Below are 18724 nucleotides of genomic sequence, written 5' to 3'. Positions count from 1 at the left end.
GTGACAGTGTTGGGTGTAGGTAGCCAGATATAGAGGGGACCTGTGTCCTCACTGGAAGGAGAATGCCTTGCACCTATAATGGCAGGACTCATGGTTACAAAATCAGGAGGCAGTGCACTGGGAGGATGCAGCATAAGATGATAAAGAGAAGTCCCCAGAGTTTTGGGGAAGAAAATGAGCAGTGGCAAGGGCAGATTTGAGTAGAGTGTGAACTTGGAGAGTAGACAGAGTCTGAAAGCACCAGTGGTGTCAGAGCGATGATAGACATCTCTCTGACTGAGACTTTTTTCATACCCCTCAAAAAGCATGAGACCTGTTTATAGGAAACATCCTTTCCCTCACCCTGGGACATGTGGAAGAGCTTGTGTTGTTGGGAAGGAGGGATAGGTCGTGTTTTCCTGCAGCGCAGTGTCAGCTGTTGACTTGCCGTCTGCATTGTAGGTTACAAGCTAGTTCTAGGAGTAAACCCTTTGCAGTTTTTTCCCTTTTTTTTTATTTCCTGCCAGTCCTCTCCCCACCACTCTGCCAAGAGAGCTGATGGATTTCTATTGCTGATTTTTTCAGGAGGAGAAATCACTAAATGGTGTCTTGTTCACTACCAACCTGCAGAGTTCCAGTCCCAACTATCTGGGAGGAATAAGTTATTCATTAAGAAACAGCATGGGGTGACATCCCTCCTATGGTTCAACAATCTAAAAGCAAGATCTGGTAGATAATTTACAAATCAGTTTTATGGAAAGCAAAAACTAATCTGCTCTAAAAGGTGTTCTCTTGATATGTCACACTGGCCACAGTATTCCTACCTGATTTAAATGTGTGCTGGATATTTCTCACTGTTTCATAGTTTTTAGAAGGAATTGGGGAGAGTTGCTACTGTTCTGCTGCACAAGCTTTTTTGTCTCTCTCCTCCATGGATTACCATTTCCACATCTCCCAGATCCCTGATAACCTGTTTGCATGGTAGAATATTAATCCAAACAGTCCTGGGAAATGACTAAAGCTGTTAAGGATAGGGAGCACTAGAAATTCACATTTGGTGGCATAACATGAAGTTTTGGGCTCTGGAAATCCAGTGTCCTACGACATTGGTTTTAAGGCCACCCATAAAGTTTTGGGGTGACTTTTGATATCATGTCTGTGTAATGACAACAATGATCTCATGAAGGTCTTAGAACTTAAGTTAGTGGTTCTTAAAATATGTTGAAATTTCAGATAGCCAGATAAAGGCTAAATATTTTCATTTATTTAGGAGTGCAATTGATTGCATTTGGTCTTAGTACGGTGGTGTTGGTCAGGACAGACTCCTGAGAAGGTGGAAATAGAAGCTGCTATTATAGTTACACTGAGGTAGAGTGGTGCATGAGATGATATCAGCAAGTTCACTTAGAAAGTAAAAGTCTGAGTTTACAGCACAGGTGTAGTTATATTTTGAGAAGAATGTTTTTCTTCTATAAAAAGCTCAGTTTGCTTATTCCAAATAAATGTGCCCATGAAGTAAGCTGAAGTTTGTTGGCATTTTCTTTCCTCTGCTCCTTGTTGGGTTTTTTCCTTTAAAAAGAAAAAAAAAAAAGAAAAGAAAACAGAGCAGCTTATAGCTGGGAAAAGTGTGCTAGAGATGACCTTCAGCTTCCATGAAAACAAATTTCATGGAGGATTAGCTAGTGCGGTGGTTGAAGGTGGGAGCACATTTGAAATGCTCTCTTGGTAGCATAAAGAGATCTGATAGCTTGAAAAAAGAGAAGAAGCCAGAAGTAAGAGGGGAACTGTTCCTGGAAAGCCTTGAAGTTTTCCCAGAAAAGTGAGGAATAGTCCACAAGCAAATCTGTGCTCTGCTGTGGCACCTGAAAGAGTCATGAAACCAACTAAACTGTTCTTTTTTTCCATAGGGAATTGTTGCTGCCGCTCGTTCGAAAGGAGAACATAAACAGAAAGTATTCTTGACAGTTTCCTTTGGGGGAATCAAAATCTTTGATGAAAAGACAGGGGTAAGTAAAATGATCAGTTGATGGAGCAGAATTGAATCTTTTCATGGATGTTTCTTTAGAAGCATTTCCTGACTGGGCTGTGATATCTCACCAGTGTAAACACACGTGAAGCATCTGAGAAGCTTGATAAAGGGTTATCATCTGTCAGAGCCAGTCATTACATGACTTGTAGAGTGTAGCATGGAGACATGGTTTATTGTAAAGCCATGTCCTGGATATTGCTGCTGAACCACTTACTGGAGTACACAGATTCTCCTTATGCTCACAACTCTGAGTCCAGAAGTGGCAAAAAGGGATTTGTTTTCCTTCAGCAGATAAAAAAATCACATCTTTGAAATGCCAGCCCAGTATTTGCAGAAGACTGCAGGAGTCCATGGGTCACACTGGTATCTGTGCCTATACAGGTTTTCTCATCCATACTGGGTCCAGCTGCACCCCATCCTCTGGATGCTGCTTAAGACTCCTCAGCAGTACAGGTCAGGTGACTTTTGAGGGTCTCATGACAAGGGATTAGGATTAGAGGTGAGAATTGCCTTGGACTGGGCTCTTTGTGTCAGAGTAAGCTGAGGGGATGAAAACAAGCTGGAACAGGGAGCTGCGGGCAACTCCAGAAGAGTGAAGCTGATCTTCCCCCCCCCCGCCGCCGATGCCTGAGATAGGGAGAGAAAAGGAAGGGCAGTGTGGGCTGGGGAGCAGCATGCACTTAGCTGGGATTGTCCTCAAGATGTCCCAGGGTAGTCATAAGAATTTCTGTCAGATCCATAATTCCACACGAACGCAGCTGTATGTAGTCACTGTAGTGTGATATATCCTATTAACAGCAACGCCATCAGAATCGGAGCTCATGTGTTGTCAGTGGTAGAAAAATTATATATTGTATGGAATGGGAGGCAAAAGGCACTGGAAAGTTTGAGGTTGCCGTGTAAAGCTGCCAAGCAGCACCTTCCCTGGTAACATCTGGTTGAGGAAGTTACAGAGATTTCCATGTCTTACACAGTTTTTGCCATAGCAATACCCTGTTTGATTTTTTAAATTGCTCCAAAAGAAGAAACCTAAGCAAAACATTATACTACTTAGATATAAAGCAACAACACACAAACTGTTTTAATCATAATTAAGGAGATTTTTACAGCAGTTGAAGCTCTGCCTTGAATTTTAAAAAGCTCTTGATTTAATCTTTTGGAAGATTAACTATTTAACATGATGCCAGAAATAAAACCCTGCTGATGATAGATGAAATTATCTTTGCCAGTTAATTTATATTATTAGAAAATCAATGTCGTTGAGCTCACTGATACGTAATACGAGTAGTTAGTAATGAAAAGCTCATTTGGGATGTGTTGTGTACAGCCTGTGTAAAGTATTCATACAAAAGCAGTGTTGCAGAGAACATTGCTGGGGTTACAGAAAATAGAAAATGTCAGAATTAGGACTGTCAGTGAAAATTGCACTCAGGCCACAGTTACTTTCCTAAGACTTTAGTCTTTTGTTGGAAAAATAAAAAAGAAGAAAGACTAGTCCTTTTGCCCTTGTCTTTGAATGTTTCTCAAACATTGGATTTCTCTGCATAGAATAAAGAGGGAAAAGGGGATGTGTTTTAGAAACAAAGGTGTGCTTTATTCCAGTTGTCTTTCCTGCAGCATCCTGCACGCTCTCCTGTCTGCAGCTGGTGAGGTGGGGACATGGGAACAGTCTCCTTCATTTCATAACTCTGACACCGTGTACTCTAAATCTGACACATCTATATCATCCTTACAGTAAATCTGTCACTCACTCACTGAGGCTTAGAATGAAACCTCTAAATCCACCTTCCAAATGTCTGCCCCTGAGCTGCTGGAGTGATGGACAGGAATATTGAGTTGTCCTTCTTGGAACAGGACTGTGACAAAGGGCTGTGGGGAGCTTTCGACATCAGTTTTTACGTGTTTTGAAAGCAGGAGAATCATGCTTTCCATGCCAAGGTTTTGAAGCAGGAGTGCATGAAATACTCTGCTGGTTTTTCAGAGCCACCATCCCTTTGGCTTTTTCCACGGCTTGGGTCTCTCCATGTCCCAAAGTTTCAGACTCTCGTCCCATTCTTTTCATAGACTGTCTCATCTAGCCTGTCTCTGCTTTGCCACGAGTTGTCATCTCATTCCCATTCCTACTGGGAATCTCAACATCTGAAATATGCAAATTAATGGACAGATCGTGGCAGAGTCTCCAGGTTCTTGGAGCACTGCTGAGGCAAGATTCTTCCCACAGCACAAGAGACAAATATTTAGGGGTGATGCACCATGTCTCATCCATACAGCTATGGCTCATCCTGGTGGAATGCTGAGAGATGTCAGCTGGCAGAGCAGTAAATGAGACCATCTGTGTGGTCTCACCTCAGTGTCTCTGTGCTAAAATGACCCCAAAGAAAGCTGCATCACTGCTATGATGAGGCGCCTCCTAGAAGGCAAAATTAGGTGATGCAGAACACTGACAATCCCATTCTTGATTTACTAAAATCCCACAAGCTGGCAAAACTGGGAATGTAGTTTCTTGGCCTGGATCTTTTGATGGGAAGGAAGCAAAAGGGGTTGCAAGAAGGTTATGTTTCTCTCACACTGATCTTCTGATATCCACGTTAAACTTTGGAGTTTATAAAGTTTGGAGACTAATGTTTACATTCATACAATAGGGAAAAAAATAGCCCTTAATAGGGAACAGCCAGATAATCCTGCATTTGCTTTCTCCTCCTTTAACAGCCCGCTCTGCCCCCCACATTGCTTTCTCCCTTAGTTGTATTTCCATCCTTTTGGAATTCCCAAAAGGATATTTTGGGCCACAGAGCTCATTTATTGTTTATTTTTAAAGATTATTTACCTCTTCAGAATGTCCTTTCTTAACTTTTACCATTGGCTATTGCTATCACGTCCGCCACAGTGGCAGTCTGGTGTGATAGAAAAGAGAAAAAAATATTCTGAAAAAATGTGGGCTTCTGTATGTTGAATGTCTTGTAGGCTGCCATTGGATTTTAATTTATCACAATAAAAAAATCAATTTGTAGCTCAAAACTAGCAAATTTTTTTTAAAATTGGCAGTGTCATAGCTGACTTCATACAGATGATTTAGGGGAATTACTCCATAATTCGTTACAGATGAAAGGCTGTAGTTGGGTTACTACTGAAAATGATAAGCAGGGTTTTTTCCCCCTGTACTTTATAGCTCTCTTTAATATGTTCCAGACCTAATATTCATCAAAAAATATTGATTTTAATAATGCTATTATTCCAGCCATCAGGAATTCTGCCCTTTGAGTAAATTTATCCATGAAGGAGACTAGGGTGAAGGTGGAATATCATTTGGAAAGAGTTTATCTCACCAAGAAAAATGCAAGAAGGATTTGCTGTGAGTTTACACTGTAGATGCAGTATGATATAGTTCTTCTACAGCACTGCAATAGAAATAATAACAATCCTTTCTTATATTCCATCATTCCATGCCATGGATCCATCCATCCCACTTGCTTTCTCCAGAATATGTTTGCCAAATATATACCTCACAGAAGGGAAATACATCTCTTTGTTTTTTTAACATTAAAAAAATCTACCATAATTATTGCTAAACCCATGCTTTCTCTACCCATTGCCACTTGAGAGATTTCATGGCTGCATATTATATGAAAATAATTTTTCATCATTTATTCTGTCATATCCATCTTGGTTATATCTCATGCTGCAGTATATTCTTCATTAGTCATATTTCATGAGAGTTCTTTTATATTTTCAAAAGCATGTAGAAGGCAAAAATGCAAATAATTGCATTATGTTATTTAATATTCTCCTTTTCAGGGTGGAACTTAGTGGTTGGTGATTTCTTTAGAAAGCAACAAAAGCCATAACTCTGCATATAGAAGGGTATGCAAAATTTTTAAAGGCCCATCATTGTTGGTTAGCTATTTATGAGTGTTATTTTGTTAATCACACACATCAGGCCATCTCCCTGTGATAGCTTAGTAATGCTTCATTAGATGTGCGTGACTAATATGGACTCCATGAAGAGCCTGTAATTGTCTCATTGTTTATTTATGTGACAATAAATCTTTGTTTACTGTAGATTACTTTCCAAAACTGTATTTGAAACTAATAATTAAATTCTATAAAATATGCTCGGGAAAACATTTTCTTCTACATTCATGCAGTGAGCTGTGCTTTTAAACTCTTTGTTATTTCTAGTTGACTTTAATGGAAAACTCAGACATTGTGAGAAAGAAATAAGATAAAAGCAAAAAATTACTATTTGGCTTTAAAGTATTATTTCTGTTAAAGTAAAATTTTAATTAAATCATGGATATGCAAATTAACAGAATATGCCATAATATATAGCTCTGTATGAGGTATTTTTGTAGCTTAATTATTTATCTAGACCCTTCCATTGTCCAAAAAGCATGATAGATTGGTGTCAGTATCTTGTTTATTTATGGCAAATACCCTGAACAGATGGATTGTAACCCAGTTGATGAAGATGACAGTCATCTCACCAGTTTTTTCCTATTTTGTCCTGTGTAGCACCCTAAAAGTGAGTTTCATTTGCATTGTCTGTTCTGCACTTTAGAGAGACTGGCTTGTCTTTCAGAGATATTAACCCATATCTTTAACAAATACAGGGCACAACCTGTGGGATTGTAAAATTTCTAGGAAAAAAGTATCTAATGGGGTTACAGTATTACAGAGAAGTATTGCAGTGTGTTACTCGGGTTTTATGAATTTAATTTGTAGACATTTTCTTCAGGCTGTTAGTATGAAATCCAGAAAGGAAAACTGTATGTATAAATACATGTATTCCATGTTGACTATCTGTTACTGTTACCTACCTGTTACTCCAACCTGCGTTATCTTTGATGAGGATTTTATTTTATTGTTTTTGAGGTTTACCTACCTGAGATGGTGTTTCTCAGTGAATAGCACCTCCCTGTTCCATGGAAGGGGGACTAGACCTTACCTGTAGCATTTCATACAAAAAAGTTAATTTTCCTTTTCATGATGGCCACAGAACTGGTGATTATGTTTCTGCTTTAAGTCTTAAGTCTGTTTGTCCTCATGTCGTGTCATTCTCTTCTATTGAGATAATGTTATGGCACTGGTATGTTCCAAACAGTGTTTTGGATGCCAACATCTTGCCCATCTTCCTGAACTTTTGAGCTCTCTTGACCTTTTAATGCACAGATTTCTCAAAATTCTTTCTATAAAGCTTCGAGCATGTTCCAAGAGGTTTATGCTGATAACCCCTGGGTTTGCTGCTCTTCTCTATTTGATGTAAATGATGGTGTTAATTATGCTGATAGATTGCTAACAGGACAGCTAAACTTGGCTGAAAGAAAATTTTAACAAGATTAAAATTCTCAGTTTTGGCAGAAAATACCTCATTTAAAATGTACCAAAGGTACTTCTTGACTTTACTGGAAATCTGTTGGTTTTGGCATCTGTGACCAGAAATCGAGGTACGATTGTGGATCTGTAGTTATTCCTTGAAGCACATGTGCTGGAGCAGATGAAATGTCAAACTGTCAAGTCTCTATCACCGAGCATCTCTGAATACTTAAAAATAGAAATAAAAGAAGGAATTAATTCCTTCTGCTCTCTACTTGCTCTGCAGTGAGCAGGAGAGATGGTGTGATTAGTTCACTGAATTTTGTGTTTGCCAGAGTGTGGTACTGGCCAGGAGACTGCTGATAGTCTCTGCCTGGGGCTCCCAGAGGTGGTTTTTGTCTTTGAAACTTCCCAAACTTCCTGCTGGCCTCTTCAAGGCTCATCTCAGGTGCAGTACTTTGAGAGTATCTTACCTGATCAGCTGATTTTGCATAAAGTCCTCCACCTGGCCTCCATGACTCTTGTCTCTGGATTTAACCCCTGTGTCCCTAGTTTCTCTCCTTGCAATTTTCATCTGGGATTTCCTGGGTGTTCTCTGTCCTTGATCTCTTTTTCTTCCTGCCATGCTTTTTATCAGAATTATTTCATTTGCAACTATAGATTTGGTTATTGTGTCAAAACAAACGATGCCAGCTCTATCTTCTGTTCAGATCTTGATCTGTCTCTCCAGCCCTCTCTTTACATGTTTAGACAGCAGCTCAAGCTTAATGTGGCTAAACCAGGCCTTTTAATCGTGACTCCCAAAGGTCTCTCTCTGACCTCCTTTTCAGAGAGTTGAAGAAAATATCAGCATCATCTATTATTCAGCCCTGTAACTTCAGCAGCCTCTTTGACCCAGTGTTGTTTTTGATTGTTAAATCCAGGGTAATTCCAGATCTTGCAGAATTTTCCTTACCTGCTCTGAAATACAGCATTTACTGTTATGCTTACGGTTAAAACCCAGTCCTGCCTCTCTTCACCTCATGTCTCAATTGTTATCCTTTTCTTTGTTCTTGACAAATTTGGCTTTTATTTTTGAAATCCATCATGACTGCCAAAATCGCTGTCTCAGCTTATTCTTTTGATCATGTCACACTTCCCTTTGCATTCCTATGCTGCATCTACCTCCTCTGTTTTATCAGCCCTTTGCTGAACTGTTTTGTCCAGGCTCTTCATGGCTGCCTTTACTCTTACCAGCTTTCAAGGAATCAGTCTGTCATTCGTCATTCATTTATTCAGTTTTCCTAATAATTGCCTACAGGTCTCTTCCCATCTTGCCCATCGTACTTTGGAGGAATTCTTTACACGTGTTTTTTCTTTAAAACACTCCCACGCTACGAAGTTGTTGGTTTATGAGGAGGAGCTACTGCAGTCATGCATCCAAGAGGTCTCCTGAGGGGCACCTGGCCCTTAGCTCTCAAAAGTTAGAATTAAAGTGTAAACTCCTTTTTAATTCAGGGTTTTTTTAATCAGTATTACCTATTTATAGGAAATTTTTTTAAGAAATGTTGGGTCTTGGACCATGCTGAGGACTTTTAAGGACTACAATGATAAAAATACTGTGTAATGACAGTAAAGATCAATAACTGAAAAAGAGCAAAGTCAAATTTTGCACGTGCAGTTGAAAATGGTGACATTTGAGGCCTTTCTTGTGCATTGTCCTCAGCTTCTGCCTGCAGAAGATCCCTCTGGCTGACTGGGAGTCATTCTGTGTTCCTTGACAGTTTCCATCTTTCTGCTTGTAAATATGAACAGTAAAACATGGCATTTACTGTTCTACATGCAATAAATGTGTCTAATTAGAATATGGCAGAGTAGAGGGCTTAACACCCTGCATTTTACTCTTGCAAGGTATTTATAGTCTTCTGATACTTCAAAAGGGAAACAATAACACATTTCATGAATAACGTTTGACAGTTAACAAAATGTAAATGTCAGAAGAACCTACTGGCTTAATTACATCCCTTATTGACTATTGTAATTCATTTATTATTGGCCCTCCAAACTGAGCCCTGGACAGTTTGGGTAGTTCAGAGTGCTCCACAGGGATTTTTAATAGCCACAATCTCACAGAGTTACATTCTTTAGATGCCCAGTTTGCTGTATGAGGATTGTAAAAGCTCTATCTGTTATGGCAGTTTTGTTCCTGTGGAAAAAAAGAACCCAGAAGGCAAAATTTGGGTGTGATTTTGTACATTGTGAAGTCTCGGGCATCTAGAGCTTTGGTTTGAACCTTATGTCTTCCCTCCTAACGCTTGGCATACAGAGGAAGGCTGAAATTTTTCTCATTCCTCTCATCTGGAAAAGCTCTGATCTGGAGCTGAGTTCAGCCTTCTTGTGGTCAGAATCTGCAGGAACTGCCTCGTGAGATTTCTGACCCTAATTGGCATGAAGATAAAATAAAGCTATTCCAGACATTTTATCCAAATTGAAATAATTTGTGCGATTTTGTTGTAGTTATGTTTTTTTCAGTGTGAAAAGGGTAAAAAGTTGATTGCTTTCAAAGAGGCAGAAAATGAGATTTTGTGAGTTTAGTGATGGTCTCATTTGGCTGTATCTGGCCTCCTGTTGTTTAATCCAAGCACCCCAGGATGGATTTAAGAAAAGGAAGTAGTGCTTACATGCATTCTGCTTTATGGTATGGAGAATCTCACTATTACATTGTTACAACAGTGATTTATATAGTTCCCAATAATAGATATTATGAACATTGGCATATTCCCAATTGCCATTTGGCTTCCATTGCGTATGGGGATGGGTATCTGTGTGCAGAGCTGTTGTAGTAAAAATTACATGCCAACACTTCTGATTTTGTATAATTTAAATGTTTGGTATGCTTAACCAGAATTTGGGGTGAATTTTGCTAAGAAGTTGAAAGTCAACATGTTTGTCGTCATGGATCCTGTTACATAGTGGAGCTGCACAGGATCCCTCCTATTGTCCCATGGCAGAAAAGTCATAGTATAGAGTTATACTGAGGGGGGGAGGGAGGTTTGCCTGTAGTCACTACCCTTTTGTAATCCAGATAAATAAGTTAGGATGTGAATGGCACGTTGTGGTCCTGCTGTCTCCAGCAGAGCCATATTCCTTTTTCCAGCTGCAATTTTGTCTTATAGAAGAGCACCCAAAATACAGAGTTATGTGCAAGTATTGGCATTTTTAAGACAGGTTAATGCATCACACAGTAGAGGAAAATTTCAGGCCCATTTTCAGCACACCTGGAATTACAATGACTGGATTGCAGACTGCTTGGGAAAGGATTTAGCAAGAGAAGTGCTGACATAATAATAGCACAGGCAGCTGAGATGCTCTGAAACCTCCCTGGAGAGCAGTGGGGGACCTTCAGCAGGTGCCAGAACAGAAAGTTACATCCCCCTTTGAAATCCAGTGTTCCTTGGTGGAGATGGCTGGGAAACATTACACCCCAGGTGTGCCGGTGATTTTCCTTCCTATTCAGTGCATTTTATCTGGTAGGCTGCTCTGCAATTTTGGATTTGCCCTGGTAGTAGCAATAGTACCAAGGATGTTTCTGAATTCCTGTGCTACATCTTGGGCTGTTTAACCTCTCCTACTGCTGGGGTCAGATGCAAGGGGGACAGATGTCCTTCACTGTCAGGGCAATGGGAGAGGAAAACTGCAGGAAGGATTACTTTTAAATTTATCCCAGGAGTTTGCAGGATGATAGTAATAGATACCTTTTGGAAATTAAATTGATGGATGATGTTCTGCCCTCAGGAACATGTTTGTGTTTACAGGGAAGTCAGCAAGAGCTTTGTTCAGTCTGATAGAGGTAAATAAACAGCTTTATTTTCCCTCCTAGTTTATGTCATAAGTGGTCCTGTGGAAGGAGGAGGCAAGACCACTGCCACTGGCTGCTCTTATTTAACAACACTTAGCAAATACAGATACCTGCTTTTATCCCCATCTTTCGGTTGAATAAGTAATAAATTTCAGATACCAGTAGAGCTTTGCTTGATATAAAAATAACTGGGCATAGAAGTTGTCCTTCTAAATGTGATCATTGTACTCCATGACCTTTGTGGTGGATGCACTGTGTGCTCAGCATGTGGGCAGCCATGTGTCACAGAGCCCGGGGGCTGGAACAGCATCTCCTGTTGTGCTCCCAGCGCCCAGTGGTAATCGTGGAATTACAGCAGTGCCTGACGTGTCCCTGAATTGTTGCATTCTACCTGTCTCTGCTGTTAATACTTCTTAATCCTTTGTGGGTCCCATCCTAATTCTGCGTCATTGTGCTCTGCAGCGACATTCCTGCTGATTTCAAAGGCAGCATTGTGAATAGGTGAGGCAGAACACTAATTAATTGGAGTGCCTTGACATTTAAAGCAAATAAGAAGTCTAGGTATCTGAAAATACTACATATGGCTCCTAGCCCTGGCTCTGCATAGCTCAAAGTATTTTTTTTTCTTTTTAGATAGTCAAAATATGGATTCGAACACAACTTTTTGATTATGTCCTTGCTTTTAAAAAGGCCGAGTTGGTTTGTAAAAGGTTTTATATGCAGCCTTCTGCAATCTTTAATTAGCCAAATGCTTTCCTGTGGATGATACAGAAATTTGGAAGTGCTTTAAAGTGAAAAGCACGTGTGAGTGTAACCTGTATGTGCATAAGGCTCAGGGCTGAGCAGTGATGAGAGTGAAGTAATGAGTAAGTTCAGGTTTGATTAAAAGTTGTAAAGGAGGGGGAGAATGAAAGGAATAAGTAGTAGAAAACAAGCCAGCATCCATTCATCAAAGGTGTGAAAGGCCTTACTGCATGCTTTTAAGTAGAAGGTGAGGGCAGCACTGCCAGAGAGCTTTTCTGAAAGGCAGACCCTGTGTGACACCCATGGCCAGGACAGAAAACTAAGGCAAGGAGAGAGAAAAGCAAACAGAGTTGAGCTGTGCTCTCAGCTGAGCCAGGTTTTCGTGCAGAGTGTTAATCAAAGTTTGCTTTTAGAGATTTCAATTATCAGCAGAAGACTAAAACTAAACATTAAGCCTGCTTTACATGAAAATGGGCAGGGAAGAAACAACTCTGGGCATTACAATGTGCAAATGGGGGCTTTAGGGATCTCTTTTGGAAGGTGCCAGGGCAGAGGTTACAAATACTCCCTGTTCCCTGAGTTGAAATGTAGAACTCTTGAAACAAGATGTGCCAAGTACCTACTAAGTGCAGCTCCAGAAATTCCTACCTTGGGATAATGCAGGGGGCAGAAAAAAAGAAAATTGAGCAAAAAATTACCTGCAAGTTCTTTGTTCTTTTTTAGAGTCTCTTTGAGGTTTGCCTTTTACATTTTATTTTATTCATATCTTAGGGCTCAAGTGCTGTGCACACTTGTCATGTTGCTATGGATGGTTTATATCCAAGGTGAAGTGTCTGTTGTGGGACCTGAACAAATGAAGGATTTATTGATGAATGATCCCATTTATGGGATTGTCTGAAGCTTATTTATATGAGCAATTGTAACTCAAAGGAAAAGGTTTACTCTCTTCTGCAGGAAGAGTGAAAACAAAATGTCATGGTCTTTATGACCAGGATAGGTAGTTCATGATGCTGTTTCTGAACTGTAAAACCCATCACTCCAGAGTCATCTTTTGCTAACGAGCAGGTACCTCAAGTCCATCAATAGCCTTCAGCACCTTCAACACGGTTAGAATGCTCTGCAATTGTACACCTCCAGTTATGGAATAATCTGAGATCTTACAGTAAAGGCAGAGGTTGTTCCTTAGTCTTTTCAAAACATCTGCCATAGCCTCTCAGGCCTGTTCTGCATTGGAAAAAAATATCCAGCAGTTCAGACGTCTCTGCTTGGAACCAGGAGGATTTCTCATGATGATGAATTTCAGCAAAAGTAGTAGTAGAGAAGGGTGGGCTGAAAAACTGTCTGTGATATGAAAGATAAACTCAAGTTTCTCATAACCAAACCAGTGTCTGTGGAAGAGAGATTTCAGGATGTCAACTTTAGCTGCTGCTGTATAATTATACATTGGCCACTAGATAATTAAGCTGTTAGAGAGGAAGAGTTGGGCTGAGTGGTTGTTGTCCAATTCTTTACTGTGCCACTGAAATCAATCTATCATTGTGTAACACAGGATGTTTTGCATCTATGCCTTGGTTTATTTCTGATTATGAAATCAGTTTTATATTTGAAAGGTATAAAAATTGTGTCCTGAAATTCTTGACTGTTTTGCGTAATTTTCAATTGGCTCATGAGCACAACAAACATACTGATTATACGCAGTATAATTCTGTGAATTCACAGAATCCCTTTTTACTCTGTATATGTGCTGTCTCTCAACCCCCTTTAAAGTCTTACTAAATTAGTGAGAGTATCTGGGAGATAAATAGAGAAATATAAAATAAATCTCCCTTGTCCTTTTTCCCCTTTTCCAGTAAAGTTTGTAACACTGTGCAACTAGATTTATGGTTCAAGGAAGTTGTTGTTTGATGACTGTTCAGTGCAGGTTAAATTTTAGCATTGCCAGTGTGAGTAGGGTTTTTGTGATCTTTGCAAGCTCTGCTTTATGGGGTTTGCATGACAAATCAAGAGAATCAGCGGCTGCCTTTCACTGATGAGTTTTTCAAATCACAGGCTGCAAGAAGAGGGTGACTGATAATGCTTGCTGAATCTGAAGCTGTTAAGATCTGAGACAGTTAAAGCAAAAAAAAATTACCTCCATATCTCCGAGGAGTTGTATGAAGGAATTTCTTGTGCTGTTCTTGTAAATCAAAAGCATTTCAGGAGGTGAGAAATGTTGGTGTAAAGGAACAAAAGAACCTTGTAAAAAGTAAAGGCTGCTCAAAAGACATTCACAAGCTACAAAGATGAACACAGTAAAAATATGGAGAGGTTCAGTGATGCTGTAACAAACTGTCTCATTACTGAATATTGTAATTGTGCTCCTTCCAATTCGAGATTTAATCACTAAGAGTCTTACAGTCATCAGAGTCTATCAGGAAAAAATACAAGGCATGGTCAAAGGTGGTGCACTTTAGCTGTGTGAAAGCTTTCACTGGAGAGTAGAGGGCAATATTGGCATATTTATGGCTATTTTGTTCTACTGACTGTTTTGCAGAAGGTGGTGAGGTGGGTGCTAAGGGGGAATACACTCCTATGTATGTGTTACAGCCCTGGGAACCCAGCAGTGGCCACTGGGCAGCTGCCATCCCAAAGAATGTCATAATACCTTATAGGCAAGTATTGTTAGTTGTACAGCACATTGAAACAGTGAGATGGCAAGGGAGAGCAATGTACTGCAGCCTATAGATTCAGTTGCAATTTTGGGCATATTGCACTGCTGAGCTGTTTATGGCCTAGTGGGGCCACTGACTTTGGTATCAAGGGTCAGGTTTGCTGCTTCTTGGTATGGATGTGCAAATCCTTTGCTTTAACCACCCTGACAAAACAATGACTGTGTCTGATGCAAAAGCAATAAGAAAATAGTACAAGACTCATGGGAGGCCCAGCATCACGGCTTTAGTGTAGCACATCTGTCTTTTCAAAGCTCTATGAAAATGTTTCCTTGCCCTTTAGGATTTTCTTTGTCCTGAAACAATATTTGCAAGTACATATTTAAAATATAACTTGGGCTTAATAGTAATTGGTCAAGGGTTTTGGATTTAACTAGCTACTTTTGTTTCTGGTACAATAAAAAATTGAAAAGCCTTTGAAGTGAAGATATGAAATTGGCCATATGTGCATTCCAGTTTTGTTTTGTTCCTTTCCAAATTCATATATCTAATAAATGGATCTTCTGCATGAGCAACTTAGCATTTGCTTCTGAAGACAATGAACAATAACTAAATTCATATCTGGTCTTTGTCAGACATTATTACAAATTATGAGAGCTGGACAGAAGTTTATTACCTTAGTGGTGTTCTCTTTCACAAATTAGGTTCTTGGAGCATCCAGCTAGCTCAGTATCATAGATCCATTCATCACAATTAGACTGCTGTGCTGGCAAAGCTATGTCCTGCTGCCTTAATTGACTCCAGGGGTCTGGGGTGAGGACAGTGCCAGGCCAGCTGAGAGCATCCCTGTGTGTCTGTCCCAGGAGGCACCAACAAGGACACTTGCCTCTGCTCTCTTAAGAATTTGCTACTCTTGCTCCCCAGGTAAGATACAGGCAGTAGCAGGATACTTTTTTCATCAAGCAAAGGAAATGGTAAGGATTAATTTGGATTTTAGCTGAGGTTGAAGTAACCTTTTAAGCTCTTTTTCTGAGTCCAACCAAACAGGCTCCTACCTGGGGTACTTTGGTGAAGTGCTTCTCTTTATTTAGAGTGGAGTGTATAGACTGAGCTGAGTGTAGCCCTTCACTTGAAGATGTGCTTATCCTTACACATATGTTCTTTCTCACTGACTTTCATCCCTCCTGACTCAGCTGTGCGTTGCCATGTAAGCTTGGGAAGTCACATAATCTTTTTTCCTTCAGTCTCCTTGGCTGCAGGAAGAGAATGGCTCTTAAGAGTTTATTATTGTTACTGTTATTAAAAGGAAATTAAATTTACACGTCTTTGGGTGCTGTGCTGTGTCACAGCCAGACGGCTGACCCCCTGGAGGGACTGAGTCTGTGATAACTGGGGCTAAATCTGTTTTGATTCTTCTCTTTATCAGCACCATATTTCATGTGCCCTTTTGTGGTACACAGACCAAGCTTTGATCTGCATATAATCTCAAAGGGAGCTTTTTGTGCCAAGTGTTTTTATTGCAAAGCTTGCGCACTGAAACGCCTTTTAGTAGTTGGCACTTGGAAAAGTCTTTCTTTAGGTTATTGTCTGCGAAATCAGTGTGTGTGGAAGAAGCACAGGGATTAGACAGATTTATTTTCTCTCATTGTGAAGACAGGCTTAAAGGCTGCTGTCTGAGAAGTCCCTTCATGCTTGGAGAACGCTCCAGAGGTTACATTTTCCTTTTCTACTCTTGTTCTTGGGGTGGGTTTTTTGCAGATGGAAAGTCCATAACCTATTGCTCGGTCTACATTCCATGCGTGGCTCTGCCTCAGATTCAGGATTGGACTATTCATTTTGGCTGAGTAGGACATAGCACATGTTCAGTCTCCTACAGCAAAAGGGTTCAGTTCCTACTCTTTGTTTGTATGTTCCATTTATACTCTTTTTATGACCAAAACTGATCATCTTGGCCAGTGCCAGGAAATGCCTCCTAAATACTGAAATCTTCATAACTTTAGGTGTTTCATGTCATATAATTGCTTGGGTTGGAAGGGACCTTAAAGATCATCAAATTCCAACCCCGCTGCCATGGGCAGCTGTATGGAGTGTGGGGTGTTTATGGTAGAGATGAGCAGATCCAGACCACCCTACTGTAAGTGCATTTTAACGAAACAGCAGAGAAGCACTGCAGCACAAACACAGGCAATTGGAGAAATGCTTGTGACCAGTTGTTGTCCCCCTGATCCCTGCAAATCTATGATAAAACAAACAGGAATTGTAAGGAAATGGCCATGAAGAACATTTGACCAAGTGCTATAGCATACACATCTTGAGCCCTGTTAAGAAACACAGCAGCCTCCTGGGTGTAGTGAGGGAGAATCATCTGTATCACACCCGCGTTTCTTGCAGCAGTGAGATAAAATTAATCTCAGAGCCACTCACGTGGGTTACAAGTCATTGTTTTCACTGAATGTGTTGCAGTAGGTAATGGTCGATGTCTTATTGCACTTAAGGTTTGCTAAGCTTGTTGTTAAGGCATTACCATTAATTTTCCATGTGAGGTTCAATTTCTGTGATTTTTTCAGTGGTATTCCTGAACATACAGGGCCTGATTTCCTTATATGCTGCTGAGTTGGAATACAGGGGACTTGAAGGTAGACAGCAGCATGACTGAATCTATAGTCCACAAACTTATTTTATTATTAATCCATTAAGAATTTTGCAATTTGATGGGTAACTTTGATGTTTGGGGAGCTTTATGTGACACTTAAAGTGTATTGCTGCTTATTCAAATGTGGTAGAAGTGAATAGGCAGGAATAGAAACTCAAGGATGCTTGGTCCATGTCTGTCTCCCAGTATCCCAGTATCCCTTGTTGGTGGAGCTGCCAGTTGATCCCACCTATTTGAAACCAGGTTCACCATTTAGGTGCTCAAGGTGAAAGGCTGTGCAGACTAAATCCCTGTGAAACTTGTCCTTATGGATATAATATTGTGTGGAACCTGCTTCCTGCCTTTGGTGGGGCAGCTTTTCTAGAAGGCTTTGCAGCTTGCAGGGTATTTTTGTTGTGGCTCTTAACGCTGTGCCCCAGGGTCCACTAAATAGACAACCTCATTAAAAGAGAAATAGCGATAGTAAAGCAGTGACTTTCTCATGGCACCTAACTCACATATTTGACATGATTGCTGGACCCTCCAAGTACTTAATTGATTGACTTAATTGATTTAGTGGCACTGGAGGCTACAGCATGGAAATAAAGGGGCAAGATGAGGATAAGGGGTGAAAAAATTTATGATAGGTGCCAAGCAGCCTGAGGGAAATTAGAAATGCTACAGATCTCAGAGGCAGCTAAATCAATTCAGTGTGATGTACAGGGAGCAACCTGGGGGAAGAGGAGAAGCGGGCAATAGAATGGAGACAAGGAAAGAAAATAATGACCAGTGGGAGAGACCAGAGCAAACTTAAGGAGAAGAGGCAAGACAGCAGCCTTGGTGGTGGTGGGTGTTTTGGACTTTTTAATTTTAACACCAGGCAAAAACTTTCTAGTGTATGAATATAATATGATTATGATGTCATGTTTAGCCTAAAAAGAAGGACTGGTGTATCAGAAGATTGTCTTCTTAGCCAGTTTGAGACTTTATCTGTGCTTCCATTCAAAATCTCTGTTTCCAACAATAACTAAAAGTCACAGGAGACCTAAAATAATTTGGAGGCAGTGGATTTTTTTTAACAACTGAAACTTAAATGTTAAATTACTTTTTAATCTCTGCAATATGTAATTGACTGTATTGAACCATAATACAAATTAAGTCTTCTCTATAATTTGTTCTGTCGTACTGCAGCACTCCAAAACAATTTGATACCTCACTTAAGAATTGGTAAATGGTTCGTAGCAGCTCTCGGCACAGATACAGTAAAAACACCCAATAGTGTGTGATGGAATCCATCAGCATTGGCACACAGGGGTGTCAAGTTATGAAATAATTCATTTATGTGCTTATGACCACTAGAGACAGGATTTAGTCATGGTAAAGACTTGAAAATACTAAATACATTAAAAAAAAGAGGGTGGAGAGAAAGAGGGGCAGATCAGCTTGTGAGCACAGACCAACCATTCTGCTCTAAGCAATTTGTGTGGCTTTTGTTTCATTTCCTTTCATGTCAAGTAGCGAGGGGGTGGCTACATGTGAGC

The 18724-nt window shown here is 40.1% G+C and overlaps 1 protein-coding gene across 16 annotated transcripts in view; it reads left to right on the top strand.

Annotated features, from left to right (window-relative positions):
• Positions 1 to 18724, top strand: part of DAB1 (DAB1, reelin adaptor protein) — a 434251-nt gene that overhangs the window by 373982 nt on the left and 41545 nt on the right. For all 16 annotated transcript variants that reach the window (XM_017805607.1, XM_017805611.1, XM_017805605.1 and 13 more), the window contains one exon: positions 1887 to 1985. In XM_017805607.1, the coding sequence (XP_017661096.1) occupies positions 1887 to 1985 (99 nt within the window). The remainder of the gene's footprint in view (positions 1 to 1886; positions 1986 to 18724) is intronic.

Source organism: Lepidothrix coronata, unplaced genomic scaffold (genome assembly GCF_001604755.1).
Source record: "Lepidothrix coronata isolate B3197 unplaced genomic scaffold, Lepidothrix_coronata-1.0 Scaffold12, whole genome shotgun sequence".
In the NCBI taxonomy this organism is placed as follows: Eukaryota; Metazoa; Chordata; class Aves; order Passeriformes; family Pipridae; genus Lepidothrix; species Lepidothrix coronata.
This window is presented reverse-complemented; position numbering and strand designations above follow the sequence as displayed.